Source organism: Phyllostomus hastatus, unplaced genomic scaffold (genome assembly GCF_019186645.2).
Source record: "Phyllostomus hastatus isolate PE091 unplaced genomic scaffold, TTU_PhHast_1.1 phas_scaffold_11, whole genome shotgun sequence".
Lineage (NCBI taxonomy): Eukaryota > Metazoa > Chordata > Mammalia > Chiroptera > Phyllostomidae > Phyllostomus > Phyllostomus hastatus.
Genome location: NW_025334005.1, coordinates 4406313 through 4427194, shown reverse-complemented (window position 1 = coordinate 4427194; position 20882 = coordinate 4406313). Strand labels below are relative to the sequence as shown.

At 63.7% G+C, this 20882-nt stretch overlaps 1 protein-coding gene across 3 annotated transcripts in view; it reads right to left on the bottom strand.

Moving 5' to 3' along the window:
- MACROD1 (mono-ADP ribosylhydrolase 1) overlaps positions 1 to 19179 on the bottom strand; it is a 135431-nt gene extending 116252 nt beyond the window's left edge. Inside the window, exons 1-3 of one of the 3 annotated variants that reach the window (XM_045855111.1) lie at positions 18723 to 19179; positions 8085 to 8186; positions 7395 to 7511 (exon numbers count right to left, since the gene is read on the bottom strand). In XM_045855111.1, the coding sequence (XP_045711067.1) occupies positions 7395 to 7511; positions 8085 to 8186; positions 18723 to 19020 (517 nt within the window). In that variant the 5' untranslated portion in view covers positions 19021 to 19179. The remainder of the gene's footprint in view (positions 1 to 7394; positions 7512 to 8084; positions 8187 to 18722) is intronic. The other 2 variants (XM_045855110.1, XM_045855112.1) reach the window with 2 other exon arrangements.
- Between the last annotated feature and the right edge of the window lie 1703 nt (positions 19180 to 20882).

The following is a 20882-nucleotide window of genomic DNA, read 5'->3' as shown; positions in this document are numbered from 1 at the left end:
GAAACGGCTGGATCCTTTGACTCCCTTTGAAGCCATGCGACATCCTGGAGACCACCCCAAGACGGGACCAGGCCAGGCCGCACCCAGAGGCCCCCGGGTCAGGGTGTGGTGTGTGCGTGAGCCCCTCCCAGGGGTCTGGAGGAGCAGGGTCAACTCAACGCCTCTGCACACTGCGTGGTCTGCACAGAGCTGGGTGTTGGGGTGGGGAGGGAATCCCGGTCTCTGCGTGGCTCCCCCGTGCTGCGCCAGACCCTTTCACCTCCTGGGGGTGCAGGGCGCCCTTCCATTAAGTGGGCAGGCCAGTCACAGCCTCCCGGGGTGGGGCGGGGCGGGGGGGGGGGACCTGGAGCCGACCGGCCAGCCCTCGGCCAAGTGCTGGCAGATCATTCCGGACAACAAGCCAAGGCCTACAGATCCAGCCCTTTTCACGCTTGGCCAATTTAACGATCCCCATTAATTTCAGAGCACACACATTCCCACAAGCTCCGGCCTCCTCGGCTCGGCGCTCGGGGGTGCAGCCCGCTCAGGGCACACGGGGGGCAGGTGTGGAGGCTGGACAGCTGCAAGGAAGGGCCAGGGCCACAGAGCCCGGGCGGGTGTCTCCTGAGCACGTCTGCCACCAGGGGAGACCACGGCCGAGGAGGGAGGACCCAGACAGAGAGGGGAATCTGGAAGGTCCGATGTGCCGCCTTCCTGCTGTGTGACCCTGAGCGGGTCACCGTCCCTCTCTGTGCTCCAGGTATCGCCCATCTCCCTCTGAGGGTGCAAAGGCCGGTGGGGACAGGCACCGAGCCACCGAGCCCTGCACCCCCAGAGCCAGGGACCTCGCACGCAGCCCACAGGTGTCCACCACTGTCCTTGTCTGTGCAAGGCTTTTCCTCCCGGCCCAGCTTCTGCGGCCACGGATGGGTGGGGGGGGGCCTCCGCTGGGGCGGGGTGGGGGGACCCATCCCTCCCGCCGCCTGATGGACTCTCAAAGGCAACGGGTCACTCCTTCATCCCACAGACACTCATTGAGCCCCAGAACAAAGGGTCATGGGTCCAGGGCCCGTGTCCCCCGCCTCGTGTCCCCGTGGAAGGACGGGGCGGATGCGGCTAATAAACGGGAGATGTGACCAAGCACCTGGGGAGGGAGGGGCTGGCCCGGGTCCGTGAGCCCCGCCCCCACCCCCGGGCCACAGCCCGGCACTCTGGACCGGGCCCGTGAGCCCTCGAGGGAATCTCAATAATTCAGGAGGAATCCATCATTTATGAATTTATGTAACCGCTTCCCGACCTTGTGGCAGTGAGCTGCCCTCCGCTTGCCGTGGTGGAAATTGGGCCTCGTGCTCCCACGGGCCTTCTGGGCTTTCTCGAGTGGGGAGGGGGCCACCTGGGCCCCAGCACCCTCCCAGGTGGCTTCCCCCCCCCATCATCGATGGCGCCCCTCAGCCCCAGCCGAGACCAGAGGAAGCTTCTGGAAAAGCAAACCTGATTGCACTCTCCTTAAACCCCGAGTCCCAAAGCGGCGAGGGGGGGGGGGGCTTGGCTCCTGGCCCTGCCCCTCGCCGGCCTGCAGCTCTGTGGCGCCTCAGCCTCCTCGCCAGCGAAACTCCATCAGAAGCTTCCCCCAGCCCAGAAGCAGGGCTCTGTGGGGCTAGCTGGGCACAGGGGCTGGGCACAGGACCACCAAGGGGGCTGTGGGGGCCGGAGCCCACCACAAGGCCTCGTGAGGCCAACAAACCTGGAACCAGACGTCGGTTCCATCTTTTCGGCACCGCCCACCTGCCACACCAAACCGCCCACCTTCTCCATCCCTCTGCGGTGAGGACAGGCGACAGCACACCCACTCTGGGGACCCACATTTTGCAACCAGAAAAGGGAAGAAAGAAGAGATATTCCCACCCACCTTCAAAAAAAAAAAAAAAAGAAGTCTGGCAAACCACTGCTGTTCAGCTGTGAGTCCTTAGGTAGGGGGCTTTAACCTCTCTGGGCCTCAGTTTCCCCCACAGACACCGTGGGGCCGACACAACACCAGGAGTCCAGGAGCCGTGGCATGGGGTGCGAATGCAGCCTAGACCGGGAGGGAGGCCCTCAGCTCAGCACCAGCCACGGCTCATTCCAAGCACCTCGGAGCCTCCCCAAGCCCCACCCGCCCTGCCCCTCCCTGCCAGCACTCTCCTTCTCTGCCCCTGGCACGCCCTTGTCCAGCTTCTGATTCAGGCAGGCTCCCCCTTCTCGGCTCAAGGGCCTCCTCCTCCAGGCAGCTTTCCTGATTGCCTCCCACTCCCGGCAGGCAGGAGGCCCATGTCTCACCCACTTTGCCGTCTCTGGTCTCCGCGTGTCTCACCCCGCATGGTGGGTGAGAGGCTGTGTCTCCCGCAGCCCAGGGCCCACCCCGACGCCTGGCACACAGCAGACGCGCCACTCACGTCTGCGTGAGTTCGCCTGCCAAGCCGGGGCGTGTCCTCTCGTTTTCCTGAGCCTCAGTCTGGTCATTGAAAACGGGGCTCACAGTCCTGCCCGCCTTACAGAGGCCTCGGGGCAGGGGGTGGGCCACAGAGGGGTCAGAGAGGGGGGAGGGGGCCAGTCCTCACCGAGTGCTCTCCCGGGGGCAGGGCCCGGCCAGATCGGCGGCTGCTCCAGGGTCCCCACCTGCGCCCACCCTCCCTGCCCGCTGCGGAGAGACGTGGCCGCCGCCGGCGGTGCAGGCGAGCCTCGGCAAACACATTTAAATCTGAAGTGACAGATAAAGCGATTTACGGCGACAGTTTAGCGTCAGATCACTTCCCACCAGGCAGCCGGCGTCCCCGGCCCCCTGCTTGCTAGTCCATCAGGGCGGTCTCTAAATCACGGGCTCCCGCGCGGTGGCCCAGGGACCTCGAGGGGCCCTCCGGGCGGCGGGGGGCGGGAGCCGGGGGTCCGGCTGTCTCAGCTGGCTGGAGGAGGGGGCACGGTAAGCGGCTGGCAGACCACAAATCAAAGCCCCGAGACTTGAGGAAAGAGAGCACCACTTCCTGCCTTATTTTAAATAAATAAGCAGCTTAAGAGAACGCCCAGCGAGGCCAGCGTGGGGCTGAGAGACACGGGTGTGCCCGGCCCGGCCCGAGGGCCCGGGCCACAAAGGCCCCACTGGCCTGCCTCGCCTCCCGCCACCTCCCGCAGCATTAATCGGTCCCCACGGCGTCGCACGGCACTCGACGCAGACCCTGCTTCCAGCCTTCGTCACACCACACTGCACTTGGTGGCTCCTGCCCTTGGCTTCCCGGTGAGGATTTCCTGGGGCCCCAGAAATGTGTCCGGCCGTGGGCCCCGCGCGGGACGGGCCTGGTGATGACCAGTTTTTCCTGATGAGGAAGCGGCGGCTGGGACGCGCCTGGCCGGAGGCTGTGGTGCCGCCAGCAGGGACGCTGGGCCTCTGACCGGGCGCCTGGCCCCTGCGCCCGTGGCCCCGGCTCGCTGGCCTGGGAGCCCTTTCCGGTGAAAGGTTCCTTCTGCCTCTGCACAGAGCACCACATTCATGCCCGAGCTGCCCGGTTATGCCTGAAGGCCAGAGCCAGGAGCCCGACCCCCAGGCTGGCCAAGAACGGGGGTCTTTCTTTGTGCTGGGACACTGCCTGCCGGGGACTCGGCTGTCGGTCGAGAACTAGGGATCCATAGGCACGGGCCTGGCACGCTGGGAACCTCAAGGGCGTGAAAGTGACCCAGTCAAGGTCATGACCCCTCCCCATGGCAAAGAGAAGACGCATACGCTCCGGAAGCTGACGCATCCCTGGGGGTAGGGACCCCCAGCCCTGGAAGAGATGCCAGACACGGCTCTCCCCAGGCACAGTCTCGGGGGGGCGCAGGCCAAGCCAGAGAAGCAGGCACTACCCCCCAGAACCTCCTGCTGCAGAATGGGGGCCTGCAGGGGCTCCCTGGCTTATCTCGCCAGCGTGGCAGCCCAATTTAATTAAGATGGATGCGGCGCGCCCCGGTGGGCGGGAGCCGTGGCCAGCGCAGATGGCAGGAGCCTCAGACTCTCCGGGTGCTGCTGGAGCAAGCAGCCTTGGCCCGCCAGGCTGAGGGGGGTCCAGGGGCGCCCCCCCGAGACTGTGCCTGAGGACTCGGGGGACTTGGTCCTGACCCCTGTGACCTCAAGCCCTGTCGTCCACCGGCCAGGCAGTCCCCCTTCTACCCTCCACCCCGCCCCTGCCCCCACACACCACACACACACACACACACACACACCAGTCCAACTCAAAGGTGAACACCACCCCTGTGCCTCCAATGCCGGGGGCCAGTCAAGAAACACAATGTGAATTTCCCAAATCCAGAGAGAGGCCACGGGCTGGGTCCTAACTGTGGGGCACACAGGCAAAAAGGGGGCGCCTGGCTCCTGCTCCCTCCAGGATCCCCAGCGCCCTCCTGAGGGGCGGCAGCCCAAGGCTCTTCAGCATGGAGGGGTCTTGCGGGGCCCCAACCCCCTTTCCTCTCGCAGGCCCTCCCCAGCTCCCCTGAGGTCTCCCCATCAGGGTCGTCCCTGCAGCTGGAGGGGAGCCCAGGCAGTGACGGCACTTTCCCCGCCCCCCGTTCCAACCACGGGGACAAGAAGGGGCACCCTCACAACATCCAGAAGCTCTGGAGCTGCCCCCAAGCCCCCGGCTCGGTCCGACCCGCACCAGTCCCCCCTGGGCCCCTGACCCCCACGGGGCCCACACTCACCCCTGGCTGCAAAACTAAAAATTTGAAATTTTCCACCCATGCATAATTGCTCGCTCCCTTTTCCCATTGTGGTGGCTCCGCGGTCGTCGCCGAGAAGCAATTATTCACGGCTAATGATTATAATCAAGTCAAATAGAATTTAATGGACACGTATTCTCTTCCTGCTTGAAACTTTACATATGAATTAAGCACATATGGGTTTCATGAGGCACAAGCCAGATTTATGCAGCCCGGAAAAGCCCCTCTATGCCCCGACTTTTATTCCGCCAATAAACAGCCTGATTTATGGGCGCCTCCAGGAGTGGGGACCGCGATCTCTGCTGCCCCCTGGTGGGCAGTGGGCAACCTGAGCCAAGGCGGTGGGGGCCCCAGGGATGAGGCCCAGTGGAGGACCCTTTGCGCCCCCCCAGGGAGGGGCCTTGTGCCAAAACCACCAAGGACCCCTGAGGTCTCACCGGGGCCAAGCTCACCCGAATGCCAGGGCTGGGCGAACACCTGGACGGAGCACCTGGATGGGGGGGCAGGCTCTGTGTGGGAACCCCACGTCCAAGGCCAGCCTTAGCCATTCCCTGGGGCTTTAGGAGGGTTCTGGGTTCTCCCCGCTGTGAGAATCTTTCTAGAAAAAAGGAGCCCCCAGGAAAACACGCCGAGAGGTATTGGGTAAACTGAGGCACGCAGCAGGAGGAGAAAGCTGCGCATCCGTGGGAGGCACCCCGCGTCCTTTTCTGTCGCTGGGGCAGGGCCGGAGCCGGAGGGACAACTGGGGCATCGATTCTAGCTTCGCCGGCCGCGGCAGGCGCGGGGCCCTCAGTCCGTGCCAGATGCTGCGTGCACGCGCATCACAGTTCACGAGCATCGGCTCCTCGTGCCCCCGACACCCCGGAGCCGGGTCTCTACCAGCCCCATCCTGCAGAGGAGGAGACGGGACCCCAGGCAGGCACGTGGGAGAGCGGCGACCTCGGAGAGGCACGGCACACACCGCCGCGCCGCGCCACCCCGCCCCCGCCCGGGGCGGCCCAACGAAGCCGGGACCGGAGTGCTTCTCTGAGCGCCAGAGGCTGCCAGCGCCGCTGCACTCGGAGGCCGGCCAGGCACAGGGCACTCGGGAAGGGCCATTAATCACACCGCAGCCCTCCAGAGCCGCCGCCCGCTCCATCTGTGTCCCCCCCCGCCCCCCAACAGCCCGCCTCGGCCCGCCCACCCCCGCTCCCGGCCTGCCAACCACCCACCCGGCTGGGAAGGAGCTGATAAGATGCCCCACTTTTCCCTCCGGCCGCTTTGCAGCTCAGCCAGGGAAGTGCCAGCAGGGCGCCTCCCACACCCTGGGCCAGTGACTGACAAGGCGAGGGGCAGGGGGCCTGCGGGGCTGTCCCCTCGGCCGCAGCCCCAAGGCTTGGTCCTTCCACCCCAGGCCACCCCCTCCTGGGTCCAGGCAACAAGGTCACCGGTCTCCCCTGGGCTGCCGTGACATCTGCCAACCCAGCTCGGCCTGTCTTAGCTCCACGTCTCCCCAGATGGACGCACAGACCTTGCTGCCCCCCACCACCCTGGAGGCCCAAGGGAAGTGAGCGAATGTAGCAGAAGGAACCCAAAGGTGACCCGAGCTCCCCCTGCTCCAGGCCTTCGTGTGACTAGTCACCTGTGTATGGAGACGAGCAACGGCGGGGCAGGGGGGAGACTCGTGCGCCAGCACAGCCCAGCAAACACCGGCAGGCAGACCCGCAGTGCGAGGCCGCTACCGGAGACGCAACCCAGACCACAGACAAACAGGCCCGGAGCAACTGAGCGGTCGCCTCTCCCTGGACCCAGGAGCCTAGTCACTTGGCCAGACCGGCATCGGCACCACCACGCCCCGGAGACTCTAAGACGACCACCCTACTCCCCGGCCAGCGCTGGGGTCAGACACAACAGGCCACAAGCCCAGGGGTGAGAGGAAGGAGATTAGAGACGCTTCTGGGGGTGCTTCTGAGTGGGAGCCCAAGACAAGAGGGTCTGCCCAAGTCCCCAGCCGCTGCGCCAAGAGAGAGACTCCCTCCTGTGATGCCCGGCGAGCAAGGGGGCCAGGCCTGGGGCCAGCCTCACTCACCCGCGTCCCACAAACCACTGGCACGCCTGCTAGACTTGACCGCACTTGGACACCCCGCTCCTGACCTTGGCCGGACCACCCCTGCCTGGGAGGGGGGCAGCCACCTTCCTCCTTCCTCCAGAGGGGACAGAGCAACAGTCCCCTCCGCTCATCACAAGAAACTGCCAAGCCAGCAGGAGCCGTCGCAGAAAGCTGAGCCTGCGGCCCAGAGGCCTCGGCCCCGCCCTCCCTCCCAGAGCTCCCTCGCCTGCTCCAGGTCTGCCGGTGCGGGCGGGCGGGCGGGAGGCCGAGGAAGGAAAGTGGTGGCCCGGCACCCGCCTTCCTGGAAGGGGAGCCCGGCGCGCTTCCAGCCAGGCTCTCTCTTCCCGGCCGCTAATGGGTCTCAGAGCTGTGAGGCCGCTCAGCCGAGGCGCCCCCGACACGGCGGGTCAGGGTTTCAAGGGAACGGGAGTCGGCTCAGCCGACACGCTGGGCTGCAGTGGCGCCAGCAGGCCGTCCAGTCCGGCCCCCCCAGCCTCGCTGGAGCCAGGTGGCGTCCCCCGTGCGGGGCGTGGCAGAGCAGAGCAAAGGTGACCAGGCGACAGACCGGGTCTCTGGCTCAGGCCGGCCAGGAGCCCCCACTCACCGGCGTTGACGATGGCATCCACCTCCAGCTTGGTGATGTCGCCTCGGAACAGGGAGATCTTCTCATTGAGATGCTTGTCCTTCTTGTACTTGGGCTCCTCCACCTTCGAGGCCGACCCTGGGGCGAGCAGGTGTTGACAGTGGGGTCACAGGACGGCCCCCAAGGCCAAGCAACCCACCAGGGCCTGCAGGCCAGGCGCCTCCGTCAACTCCCGCCCATCTAGCTGGTCTCCTGAGGACACCGGTTAGGACAGCCCGCATCGACCAGGCCCTACTACGTGCACCAGCACAAGGTCTCGAGTCCGCACAACAGCGCAGCACACAGGCACGGCGTGGACACCGCCCGCCCCCCTACAGGTGTGGCGCGGGCCCAGGTGGGTTTGGGCCGGCCTGGGCGACCAGTCACCAGGACCGCACTCTGCAGGGCCCGGGCGCTCACCGGCGCACGCCCCCGAGAGCCGCTTCACCGCAGCTACGAACCCTAGCTCCACGGCCCTGCAAGCGTGGGTCTGGGCTCGGCCTCCCACAGTGCAACGGGGGTAAAAACCAGACCCGCCTCGGGCTGTGTCAGTAGCTAAACGGTGATGCAGGCAAAGTGCCCCGTGCACGGCAAGCACTCGGTGAACGCTGCCGCCGCCCTCCTCGGCCTGGTCTGAACCCGGGGCCGGGGGCTCCTCCCCAGCAGGCCCACCTTTTGCCGTGTCCTTCCAGGTCGGGACCTTCTTCAGCCGGATGAAGTCCTGGCAGAAGTAATGCTCCTCCCGCTGCTTGTCACTCAGGCCTTTCAGAAATGCTGCAGGGGCAAGGCGGGGCGGGCAGGGCGGACGTCAAGGCAGGCAGGGAGGGTCGCAGTCCGGGGGGGGGGTCCCCCACTCCCTACGGGTCTCGGGACTCTCGCCCTGTCCGAGGGTGAAAACCAGCCCCAGGAGTCCCTGCTTCCCATGGCCTCCGGGGGAGGGGGCGTGGAGGCAGGGGCCTCCCTGCCTAGGGGTCTGGAGTCTGGAAGCCCCTAGAACGCCTCGCCCCACCCTCTTTGTGCAGGAGGGGAAACTGAGGCCCAGGGAGGTCGAGGCTGTCTCTCTAGCACCACAGAGCAGAATTCGGAAATCAACTCTTGTCACTTTCCAGCTTCTTCATTTACAGAGCGGGGGGTGAAGACACTCCTGGCAGAATAACTCCAAGCTTACTCACACACGCCGAGGGCCAGGAAGGTTGGTGACACGGAATCCATTACACTAACAATCGGTTACATCATCAATCGGCTACATTATCAGTCCATTACATGATCAATCAATTGCGCAATCAATCATTTACATCGTCAATCAGTTCCATTACCAAGCTGTTATGGGATCGATCAGTTACATTATCAGTTACATCATCAGCGGGTTGCCTTATCCATCAGCTACATGGTCACTCAGTCACATCACCGTTTTCACTGTGTGGAGGCTTGGGACACAGGGGGCCAAGGCAGGGGGCCGCAGAGCCGGGCAGACCTGCCTCCTGCTCGCAACATGCCCCCAGCCCCCCGCTGAGGGGGTCTCACAGGCAGGTGCCCCCTGGGGCCTCCCCCCCGGTGGCGTGGCTGGTACAGGGAGCAGCTGGAGCTGTCCCCGCTCTGCGGGGGAGGAAATAGGTGCTTGGGGAGCCTAGGAGGCCACCTGGGTCTGGCGAGCGAAAAGCCTGCCTCCCCATCCACTCAGGGTCCACCCAGGCCGGTTTCCCCGCTCTGGCCTTGGCCCTGGGCCTGGCCTCCCTCTGGCGGCACCAGGCAGAGCCCCCCAGAGCGCCCCTCTCCGAGGGATCTCTCCCGCACAGTGGCCCAGGTTTGCGGCTCACAGGCTCCCCCTGCTGGCCTGAGGCCACCAGGGTGCCCAGGCGCTGGTGGGCCCAGCCTCACTTGGCTGGACGGCACACTCCCCAGCCGGGGCGGTTTCCACCGACCCGCCAGAAGGTGGGAGTCAACAAACAGCAAAGGCCAGAGACACGGGGCTTGAAAGGCGACAGAAGTGTGCAGAGGTGGGAGGGCCTTCGCAGGAAGTGGCCGGAGAGGGAGGGCTGCCTCCTGGAGCCTTCGGGGCAGAAGGCTGCCAGGGGAAGAAGGTAGGCAGGGGAGAGGCCGGTGCCCTCCAAGTGCCCTCTTCCCTGCCGGAGTCACCCGGTGCACCCGAGCCTCCGCTCCTCAGGGACGCTCCTCGAGGTGCACACGGAAAGGGCCCAGCACTCTGGTGGGGTTCTTATAAAAGGCCCATCGCACCCAAATCCACTTCAGTTTTGGCTCAGACCAGAGCAGCCACGTCCCACCCCCCCTCCCCCAGACCCCCACGAAGTGCGGGTCCTGAACTCGGTGCAGACGTGGTCCCAGCCCTGCACAACCTGCCACGCAGCGCAGGAGGCGGAGGCTGGCCGGCCTCTGCACAAGCAGGCCAGCGAGCCGTCCACGGGAGAGCCGAGGAGGGCCGGCCAGGGGGCGGGGGGACAGGGAGCCGGAACCCCAGCCGGGGGGCTCAAGAGAGAGACTCACAAGAGGGGTGAGAGGCAGCCAGGGCAGGGCAGGGCAGGGCATGGCATTCTGCCAGCAGGAGCAGCATGTCAGGGTCGTGGGCATGTGAAATTCAGGGCGCGGGGCCGGGGTGGGGGCGAAGGGGGTGGGGAGCACGGGGGGGGGCGGGTGACGCTGAGAGGAGGAGGCGGGGCCTGCGGAGGAGCCACCAAGTCCTGCCCAGGCCTGACTTCATCCCAGGGACACCGCGGTCAGGCCGGAAACGCCTCCACCAGGCACAGGCTCGGACCCCACACACGCGTGCCGTGTTCGTTCTCTCCGAGAGGCCAAGGCGAGCCCCCCCAGGGAGGGGACCCAGCACGGAGGGTCCCCTCGGTCACTGGTGTCCCTGGACACTCGCATCCCGTTTCCCTGCCCCCTCCTCAAGGGGCTGCCCTCCCACGGGGCACGTGACCCCACGCGATATCTGAGAGACGGGCCAAAGGCCTCTCCTTGAAGCCTCCCTTCTGAGCCGGCTGGTGTGGCTCAGTGGATTGAGTGCCGGCCTGCGAAACGGAAGGCCAACGGTTCGATTCCCTGTCAGGGTACGAGCTCAGGTCCTCAGATGGTGGCCTGTGACAGGCAACAGATCAATGTACTGTTTCTCTCACCCATCAATGCTTCTCTCCCTTTCTCCCTCTCCCCCGCAAAAGCAAATAAAGAAAATCTTTTAAAAACGTTTCCCTTCTTCGTGTATTGGGGAGTGGGGATGGCGGTACAGGGTGGGGTGCTGGTCTTTAGAAGGAGCTAAAGCACTTCTCCAAGCCTCGGGTGTCCTCTTTTTGTAAAGTGGGGGTACAGAAGGCCCCCTTGTGCGTGAAGCGAGAAGTGAACCGGCAAAGGACACAGCTGCCGGCAGGCAGCCGGGACCACCCAGCGAGCAACAGGCTGTGGGAAGGCCGGCTCCATCTGGGCTCTGCCTCTCCCTGGCAGTCCGAGCAGGTCAGTCAGCTGATACACCTTTATGGAGCACCCACCAAGCCTCGAGGTGGGAGGCCGCGCAGAGGAAAGCCAGGACAGCTCCCTGGAGGAAGCACCCCCTGACTTCTCTGGTCTGCCCCAGGAGCTGCAAATCGCTAGAGAAAACCCCACCACCAAGCGCATGGCTCTCTAAATTCTTCACCTCCCCCTGGTGGCCCGTCTTCCCAGCCCCTCCAGCTGCTGCTGTAGAAGTGGGTGCCTCCTTCCCCCATCTCCCCAGCCTTCCCCGCTGGTCCTCCTCCAGCCACCAAACCAGCAAGCCCCCGCCACCCCCGACCTGCCCACGCCTCGTCCTTCCTTTGAGTCACTGTGCAGGGAGGCCCCTCCTCCCAGTTCACCCACCTGGCTCACCATCCGGAGGACTGGCTCCAGCAGCGCCCCTCCACTGACCTGTCCTGTCTGCCCTCAAACACCCTCTGGTGTCCGTCCCCTCTTCCCTGAAACAGCCTCCGGTGTCCCATCCCTTCTAAAGCAAGAGTCTCCCTCAACCCTGCATTCCACACCCACAGCCGTGGCCTCTTTTCTCTGCCCGTCTCTTCCACCGTCTACATTTTCTCCTTCCCATGCTCCCCCCAGCCCACAGCTCTCTGGCCCCACCTCTCCATCAAGGCCAAGGTCAAAAACACCTTACCGACCATGGCCATGTGGCCCATCCTATCCTCCCTGGTGCACTCAGCTCCTGCAGCCCCTTCATTCCCCCACCCCAGGAACCCCCCTCCCGGACCCCAGCAGGCTCGCTGGCCCTCCTCCTCAGTCTCCTTGTGCCCCCCTTTTCCTTAAGCCACCCCCTCTCCCCAGGTCTTCACAGCCCAGCCATTCCGCGCACTCGAAACCCTTCCCGCTCCCAATCCCAGGCTGCGCCTCCAGCCCCTCGTCATCTTCTGAGCTGCTGATGTCTGTCCCCCCAGAACCCAAGAAACCACGCCTTCCGCTCGCCCCCGCCAGGAGCCACGCCCCCATCATCGCTCCCTAGAGCCCGCCAGAGCGCGCCAAAGACCCCAGCTCGCGGCGGACGCCCCGTGTCCATCCGCTGGTCTGTTCCTCACGCGGCAGCCCAGGGGGCGTAGGAACAGAGGTCGGAAGCCGTCTCTCCGTTCTGAGCTCATGTCAAACTCCAAGTCCCTACCTGGCCGGGTAACCGGCCTGTCTCCCGCCCTGAGCTCCTCCCGGGCTGCCTTCCCCACGACACGTCATTCTGGCCGTGCACCTCGGCGCGGGGCAGCCGAGCAGCTCACCTGTCGGTCCTTCCCGGGCCAGGCAGTTCCCGGCCTCCGGGGCCTCTGAACTGGCTGTGCCCCGGCCTGGTCTTCTTTTACTGATCCCGCTGCCCTGCCCTCCACTCCCAGAGCCCCTGCTCTGACGGTCCGACGCTTCATTCCTAACTTGACTTTGGCCACATTGGCTCTGTCCTATTTACTCCGGGCCCCCACCCCCGGCACAGTGCCCGCCATGCGTGGACACCATGGAACGAATCAATGCGCGAACGGGCTGAGGCCTGGACGTTCAGGGCGAGTGTTCTCAGGGAACAGTCCTCCCGGCAGAGGGAACAGCGGGCACGGAAGCCCTGAGGCCGCAGGCAGCGTGTGGGCGGAGACATGGAGGGTAACCCAGAACAGCTGGACTGGGGGACAGAAACCGCACCGCGTCCCAGCCGAGGACCACACGGCCCCAGTGCAGGCCGAGGCTGAGGTTTCCGCCCTCTCCCGCTCCCTGCCCCCCACGGGCCTTGGGCTGGGGACCTCCCAATGCCAGAGTCACAGTCACGGTCACGGCAAGTCACCCAGCCTCTCTGAGCCCCAGTTTTCTGGTCCATGGGGCAGGGGCACGTGAGCCTTCCCTGGGGCCTGGGCTTGCTGTGGCCGTGGGAACGTCTGGAAGGCTGTGAAATGCATCCACACAGCAGAGAGAAGCCCTCCTCCCTCCTGCGAGTCAGGAAAGACTCAGAGAGAACAAAACAAAACAAGACAAAAAATGTTTCAACTCGGGGCACAGTGAGTGGAGGAGCTTTTTAAACTACTTGGGTCCCTACATTTGCCACCTTGCACAACTGTGACCAAAGACACCCCCAGTCCAAGGCCTTGGAATGCCTGAGTGCAGGGCCCCCCCCCACCCCCACCCCCTGGCCTGCTGGGCAGGGGGCCAGGAAGTGAGTGCAGCTGCTGTGACGCTGGAGAGACCCCGGCAGCTGGGACCCAGGCTGATCCCACAGGGACGCCCTCGAGCTGAGTCCCTCTGCCTGGCGCAGGCCCCGGGCACCCACGGAACTGGTCTGGGGTGCCTGGAGACAGCTCAGGTCCCCACCCTTTGGCACATGCCACCACCTGCCTTTTCAGAAGAAGCAGAGCAAGCTTGCCCGGCCACGGGCAAGCCCGGGCGGGGTGTGGCCCTAGGCTCTCCTGCACTGTCCCTCCCCAGGATGCGTGGCCTGGTCCGAGGGACCAGCAGAGTCCGAAAGACAGCCCCACTCCTCAGAGACGACACAGGAAGAGGAGCACACAGTGCTCCCAGCTCCGCCACCAGCGGCCGGGTGCTGACCCACGGACGCCCGTCAGCCTGTCCTTCCAGCCCACGGTCCCTGGGCACACACCTGTCCAGGCCAGCGTGCAGGGCACCGCATCCTCACCTCCAGGAGGCTGCAGCCTGGCGGACCCCCGAGGAGCTCACACACCGAGCTGGTCCCCGATTTACGGGGAAGGAGAAGACAACAGCGTTCTCACCGAGTGCCACCGTCACCGCCTGGGCTTCCAGGATGTCAGCGGGGCTGCCCCCGGGGCCCCCCTCACTCGCTGGGGGGCGGGGGAGGGGGAGAAGCGGGGCCTCCAGGGCACACACCCCACACGGTAGAACACGTTCCGCCTCCTTCTGCCCGAAAGACAGACGCAGACTTAAAGCGCAAGTGAGTTTTATTTTTCTTATAAAAGATGTACAACAGAGGTTTTAATTTTCTTTCTCTTCTGGAGAGGCGAGCGTATTTCACAGCTCAGTGAGACAGGTGTTGTAAAAAGATGTTTGCAGTAAATTTTGACGGGGAGGCCTGACCCCGGACAAAGCTTTCATGGGCTCCCGGGCGCCGGCTGCTCGGGAGGAAGCAGGCTGCGTCGGAACCATAAAGTGCCGCGGGCGAGCGGGAATTCAATGATGTGTTTTAAGAAGTGTCTTTACGGCGCTTTGCAAGCCGGCGTTCAGAAAGGTGAGGGCAGGCTGGGGCGGAGGGAGCTCCGGGCTCTTCCGGAGAAGGCCAGGTGGGCAGGGCTGATAACGGCCGGGCTCTGCGGACGCGGCAGCAGCGACATTAATCAAGTGGGCTCGCCGTCCCCCAGGAGCGGGGTCTGGTCACAGCACGGGGCACGAGCAGCGGAGACAAACAGCACGAAGCCCACAGCGCGTTTCTGCTCGCCCTGGGCCCCTCACCTCCGTCCCTCCGCACAGGGTTGCTCCCCCCTGAAAACAGGTGGGAGGAGGCCCCTCCGATTCCCAGGTGCCCGAACATTTCCCAGTTCCGCAGCCGAAGCGGATACATCGCCCACCCTGCGTGAAACAACGCGGTTTCCAGGGCTCCTCGCCCCGGCCCAGCGCACACCGAGGCCGGGACATCAGGGAGAGGAGATGCGACCCAGGACACGCAGGTCAGGCTCCAGCACCTGAGACCACGGGAGAGAGGAGTGGACTCAAGCTCAGTGTCGCCATGGTCCCCGGACAGAGCAGAGAGAGGAGACAGGACCAAGGGGGCCACCGGGGGCCCCCCCGTGTACAAATAGTTTTGATGTGATCCAGGCCCAACCTGCAAAACCCACAAATCGGGTGTGGCTGGCCCCGTTTCACAGGTGAGGAAACTGAGGCTCGGGAAGCACGGAAGCAGGGGTGCGGGGCTCACCCGTGCCCGAGGGCGCCGATGCTGTTCTAGCACACAGCCCCACCCACACAGCCTGCAGAGGTGTGGGGAGCCTCCGTGGCCCCCCTCCTGGAGGCCAGCCCCCTCGCCTGGTGACCCAGTCCTCCAAAGCCCCCCGGTGCCTGACCTTAAGTCCCTGTACCCCCCACTGCCGTTACAACACACAATGTTTCTGCTGTTTTCTGATGAAAAGGCACTGCCTGAGGGAATCAGAGAAGTTAACCCTGGCCAATGTAACCAGATTCTGCAGAGGCCCCCCCCTCCAAAAAAGACTGAATGTCTCCTACTCAGGAAAGTCCAGCCTGACACTACTTACTTACCTAGAGGGGGGATGGGCCCCCATAAGTGGGCCGTCCGCTTGAAGGTGGAGGAAAGGCCCAGAGCGAGGCAGCATCTGGCCACCTGTCCAGAGGACACGCCGGGCCGTGGGACTGGCGCCTCCTGTACGTGGGCCCCGGCGCGGGCACGCCACACCGCACAGAGACGGGGACACTGAGCAAGCACCCCGGGAAGGGGCTCCTCGGTGGGTGGGTCCACCCCTGGCAGAGCCGCTTGCCCAGCCTTCCCAGGGCAGTGGGATCGGCTCCCGAAGTCGCCCAGCCAGCTCCCCAGCTGAGAGCCTGTGCTGCTGAGCACCCTGAAGGCTGCAGTTTGGTTCCCATGTGGCGCTCCCTGTGGGGAGAGCAGGCCTGCCCAGGCACATGAGGGTCCCCCAACCTCCTGCTCTAATTCCCCACCTTGAACTGCGCATCAACCTTCTTTTTTTCTTAAGATTTTATTTTATTTATTTTTAGAGAGAGGGGAAGGGAGGGAGAAAGAGAAGGAGAGAAACATCAATGTGTGGCTGCCCCCTACTGGGGACCTGGCCAACTACCCAGGCATGTGCCCTGACCGGGAATCGAACTGGTGACGTTTTAGTTTACAGGCCAGCACTCAATCCATGGAGCCACACCAGCCAGGGCATGGGCATCCACCTTCTGACCTATACACACTGGTATCTTGTGACTTTGGTTATTGTGTGCCAGTCTTTGAGAGAGGATTGTCTCAGGCGCAGACGGGCGTTTGGAGGTCTATGTAGACGTGTCCCCAAGAGAAGGGAGAGCATGTGTCCAGCAAAAACGTGTCCGTGACACTCAGAGCAGCTTTATTCCCAACAATCCCACACCAGAAACCCTAACTAATGCTCATCCACAGGCGCACAGGGACTCAGACTGTGGTACGTCCATGCCGTGGAATATTATACAGCAATAAAAAAGAGCAAATGGTCAACACACCCGATAACGTGGACGGATCGCAGATATTAAGTACAAGGTGCCCACACCGCACGCCTCTGTTCCTATGACGTTCGAGCAGAAATGAACCAAAGAGAAGAGCAACTAGCTTTAAAGGCTACTGCTTGGAAAGGGCCTCAACGGAACCTGCCAGGGTGATGGCAGTGTTCTACCTATCGACCAGAGTGGGGAGGCACAGCTGGATACTTCCATGCAAGTGCTGACCGTCCATCCGCATGACGAAGGTCTGCACGCTGGGCGCGCTCTGCTGTGACTCCGCCCCCAGGGTAAACGGAACATAATGAGCAAAAGGGGTGGGGTCTTCAAGGACCAGAGCTGGGACCCCACTCTGAGGCAGGGTCCAGCTGAGAGAGCACCACCCAGTGTGGTGGCCTTAAAAATATGCCCCTAATTCTTCGATGATCTTCACTTCCCGAGGTGGAGCCCACTTCCCCGCCCTGGGAGGGTGGGTGGGGCTCCCTGGCTTGGCTCTAAGCCCCGGGGTAAAGCAGGAGAGACACTGCGAGGCCTGGAAAACAAGGCCGCAGACAGGCACCGTGGCTGCCGGCTTGGTCTCCTCGTGGTCCCTGGCCCGGGTCGCCTGCTCTGGGGGAAGCCCGCTGCTGTGTCGTGAGGACGCCCCAGCCGCCCCGTGGTGAAGAACTGAGGCGTCCAGCCAACAGCCACTTCACGTGAGTCACCCGGGAGCAGCTTGCCCCCAGCCAGAGCGGGTCCCCAAGGCCACCCGAGACCTCTGAGCCAGAACCGCCCAGCTGAGCCACTGCCAGGCTCGCGGGCCTGGAGGCTGTGCGGTGTCTGCCGTTGAAGCCCCTTGGTTCCTGGGGTAATGTGCCACCCAGAAGTGACAGATAACTAAAACACATGGGGGTCCCTGTCTCACCCCCAACATACACACACACACAGCGGGGGGCTTCACACCTGGTGCTGGGGCACCTGGGGCCAGGCCGCCCTCCTCACACACCCCCCGACTGGACGCTGGTGCTTGGGCAGCCCCACCTACCAGGGTTTCCTCACAGCCCTGACCTTTGCCTGGCACTGCCCCCAGGATGGCCGTGCTCTCCACCCAGTTCCCTCCCCGAAGAGGAGAAGCCCTGTGAGGGCAGGGTCCTTCCCAGTCTCCCTCGAGGCTGAATCCCCAGCCCCGGCCGGTGCCAGCCACATAGAAAGAAAGCATTCAATAAAAATGGACCGATTGCATGGACGGGAACCCTAGCTCCAAGCAGAGAGACACAGCAGCAGCCTGGGAATCGCTGCTTCATGAGATCTGGAAGTTTCCAGCAGCACCAAGGAATGGCGCTGGCAGGGAGCTGGATCCTAGAAATCGAGGCAGATTCGGAGCTGGTGGTGCCTGGGCCCCCCCGCCTCCCTGGCTCTGTCCCACCCCCCGGGTTACTGCTCATTGGCAGAGAAGGAGAAGCAGAGCTCCCTAAGGGGCAGTCCCCCTGCTGGGGGCCTCTGCTCGCTGCCCTCACTGGTGTTCTTATGCCCAGGGTGGACGGCGTAAACACTGCGTGTGCTCACGGAGCAAAGTCAAGTGCTTTCTGCGGGCGCTTTAAGATCCCAGTGCAGGCCATGCAATTAATGACGAGGCTAAGTCATCTTGAACTCTACCTCCAATCCTGGGAGGATGCCTCCCCCGTACCCCCAACCACCGCCTGTCCAAGGCCTGCCTTCTCAGCCCCATTGGCCAAAGCCACTCCACAGGCGGGCGCAGCCAATGAGCTGCTTTCCCTGCCCTTTTGAAAGGGGATCCAGCCGGGAACGGTCGCTAGGGCCCAGGGAGCAGACCCTGAAGGGCAGGGGCAGCTGGAACGGGCTCCCGGGGCTATTTGGGGCTCTGCCGGTCAGGCTGCCTCCCTCCTTGGCTCTTTGCGGGAGGGGGGAGGGGCATGCCTGTCCTGTGGGGGCGAGGTCACTGTTCTCACAGATACAATGCCCCATCTCTGCCCTGCTCCCCAGCCGCCCTGCCCTGGGTGCCCCAGGGACTGCTTACAGTGGCAGGAGGCCAATGATGAGGGCGAAAGGGCATCAGACCACGTGCCCAGAGAGGCAGGCCCAGGGGGAAGGAGGGTGGAAGTGGGACAGGCCCGCCCGGGGAGGCCCCTCCTAGGGGTTATCTGATCCCACCAAGTGGGACTCCAATCGGAGAGCTATCCCCTCAGCCCATTCCCTGCCACTGTGCCCGAAATGCCACCACTGGAGAAACCATACTATGCCAAGCATCAGGAGTTCAAGACCTTAATGTCAGCTCTGTCACAAACTCCCAAGTGACCTTGGGCTATTCGGCTAAAGTACTGGGCCTCAGTGTCCCTCCTGCACAACGGGGCATGGGGGTAAGTCCTGGACGATCTCTAGGGCTGCCCAGTGGCCCATTCCCGAGGGGCAGGGCCACCTTCTTCACCCAGCCCCTGACGCGGAACCTGGAGCTGGCCTGGGGTGAACTGTTTTGTGGGGTGGGAACACAGGGGGCGTGGCTGTGAGTGCGGGAGTCCACACCAGGGCACAGGGGGCCCCAACCTCCCCAGGTCTCTCAGGTGGAAGAGACTGCTGGTGAGGTGCCGTCCAGCCTCGGAAGGCCCACGTGGGGCCGCCCTCGCCCCTCGCCCCCCTTCTGCTTACACTTACATTTTGCCTCCTTCCAGTCGGTGGAGGTGTTCAGGTCCACCTTCGCCGCCATGGCCAGGGGGGCCCAGGTGCGCACCCCGGCTCTCCGCCCCACCGCTGCCGCCCCCCAAGCCCCAACTCCCGCTGGGGACCGCGCGCAGAGGCCGTAGGGGCCCAGGGAGGCCGGAGGGCCGCACGCACTGCTGCGGGTCCGCGTGGCACCCACTGAGGGGCCTGGCCAGGGGCGTGGGGTGCCGAGCAGCTGCCCCGCCGCACGCGGCAGTGCCAAGCGGCAGGCCACTCGGCCCTGCAGAGACATGAGCAGGCGGCGCGGAGCGGCTCCCCGCCCACTTGAACTCTAATTACGGTGTTTAGGAGAGTCTCTCCCTATTTACTCCGGAACCCGGTGGCGCGTGCCAGCCAGCGGCGACCTGCTCCAAGCCCGCGGGCCGCGCGGCCCGAACAGCCCAGGCGCGTCGCTGAGCACCCTGGAACTTGTAGTCCCGACGGCCGGATGGGTCTCCGCACTGGGACACAGACACGTGCGCACCCCGTCCACCTCGCCCAGCCCTAGCCCAAGCCCACTCCACGCCGGGCTTCGCGCCGCGCAGGACTCCCTCCCTCTTCTCATTTGGGCTCTCCGAGGGTCGCGGGGCCACGTGGCCCCTCCCTCGGGGCGGGGCGGCCGCCGCTGTCCCGGCCCTCGCCTGTCCCTCGCCCTGGCGCTCCGTACCAAACTGAGAGAGCCGGGCACGGCCTCCGCGGTGCGAAACGTTTTACTACCAGGGGCCCCCGCTGGTCGCCCCGCGGATGACCTGCGCCGCACCCCATCTCGCCCCCAGTCCCCGGGAGCCCCGGTCGGGCTGGCCCTGGGGAGGTGACAACTGGGGCAAACGGGTACGTCCGGTTTGGCGACTTCCCTCAAGCCTACGAGCCACCGCCTCTTAGCCCCAGGGGCGGGCGGGTGCGCGGCTGGAGCCGAATCTAGAGCAGGCCGGGAGGCTGGACCGACGGGGTGGAATTTGAAGGTCCAGAACTTGAGTTCCAAGTGGCATTTTTGGCATTTTCCAGCAGAAGAATTGGGGTGATTTTTTCTTTATATTTTCTCAACACTTTTACAAACAAAGACTATGAAGATGGATTTTTTTAAACTTTAGATTTTTTAAATTTTATTTATTTTTATTTTTATAGAGAGGGGAAAGGAAGGAAAGAAAGAGAGAAACATCCATGTGTGGCTGTGTCTTGCACATCCCTCACTGGGGACCAGGCCCACAACCCAGGCATGTGCCCCGACTGGGAATCGAACCAGCAACCCTTTGATTCGCAGGCCTGCACTCAATCCACTGAGCCACACTAGCCAGGGCCAAAGATGCATTTAAAAAAATATATTTTATTTATTTACTTTTTTGAGAGATGGCAAGGGAGGGAGAGAGGAAGAGAAACATTGATGTGCGAGAGATACATCGATTGGTTGCCTCTAGCTCGCGCCCAACCCCGGGAACCTGGCCCGCAACCCAGGCATGTGCCCTGACTGGGAATCCAACCAAAAGTGACCTTTTGGTTTGCTGGCCAGTGCTCAATCCACTGAGCCACACCAGCCAGGGCTGAAGATGGATTTTTAATATAAATACTTTTATGTCTTTCTATACCATTAATACTATCTGGTAAGTATAATCGTGAATATTTTTATAACCTGGGGAGAAGAAACCTCGGTTCCATAAAAGGTTCCAGTACCAGCTCTGCCACCCTGGGGTACACTGGCCCCTTGCAACTTGCTTCTTGAGATGTAAATTACGAATTCAGCATTCAGGTCTGGCTGGTTGCAGACCTGCCCCGATGCTGAGGCCTCCGGCACTGAGCGTGGCAGTGACCCCGGGCAGGGCTGCGGGTGGATCGCAGAATCTGGCTGTGGGTGCAGCAGGCAGCACCGCCACCCCGAGGAGAGGATTATTAGCACACACCGGTGGCAAGGAGAATGCTGATCGGGCCTGGGAGTGAGGGAAGACAGGGGAAGGTTGGAAGCCAGGGTCCCCAACATTCCAGGACCCCCAGGCAGGCCGTGCCCTCTCCCAGAAAGGTCAGCGAGATGAGTTCTGGATGTGGCAGATGTGGTAGTCCGGTCTCCATGCCCAAGGCCTCCTCTCCACCCGCCACTTCTCCAATCACAGAGCAGGAAGGGCC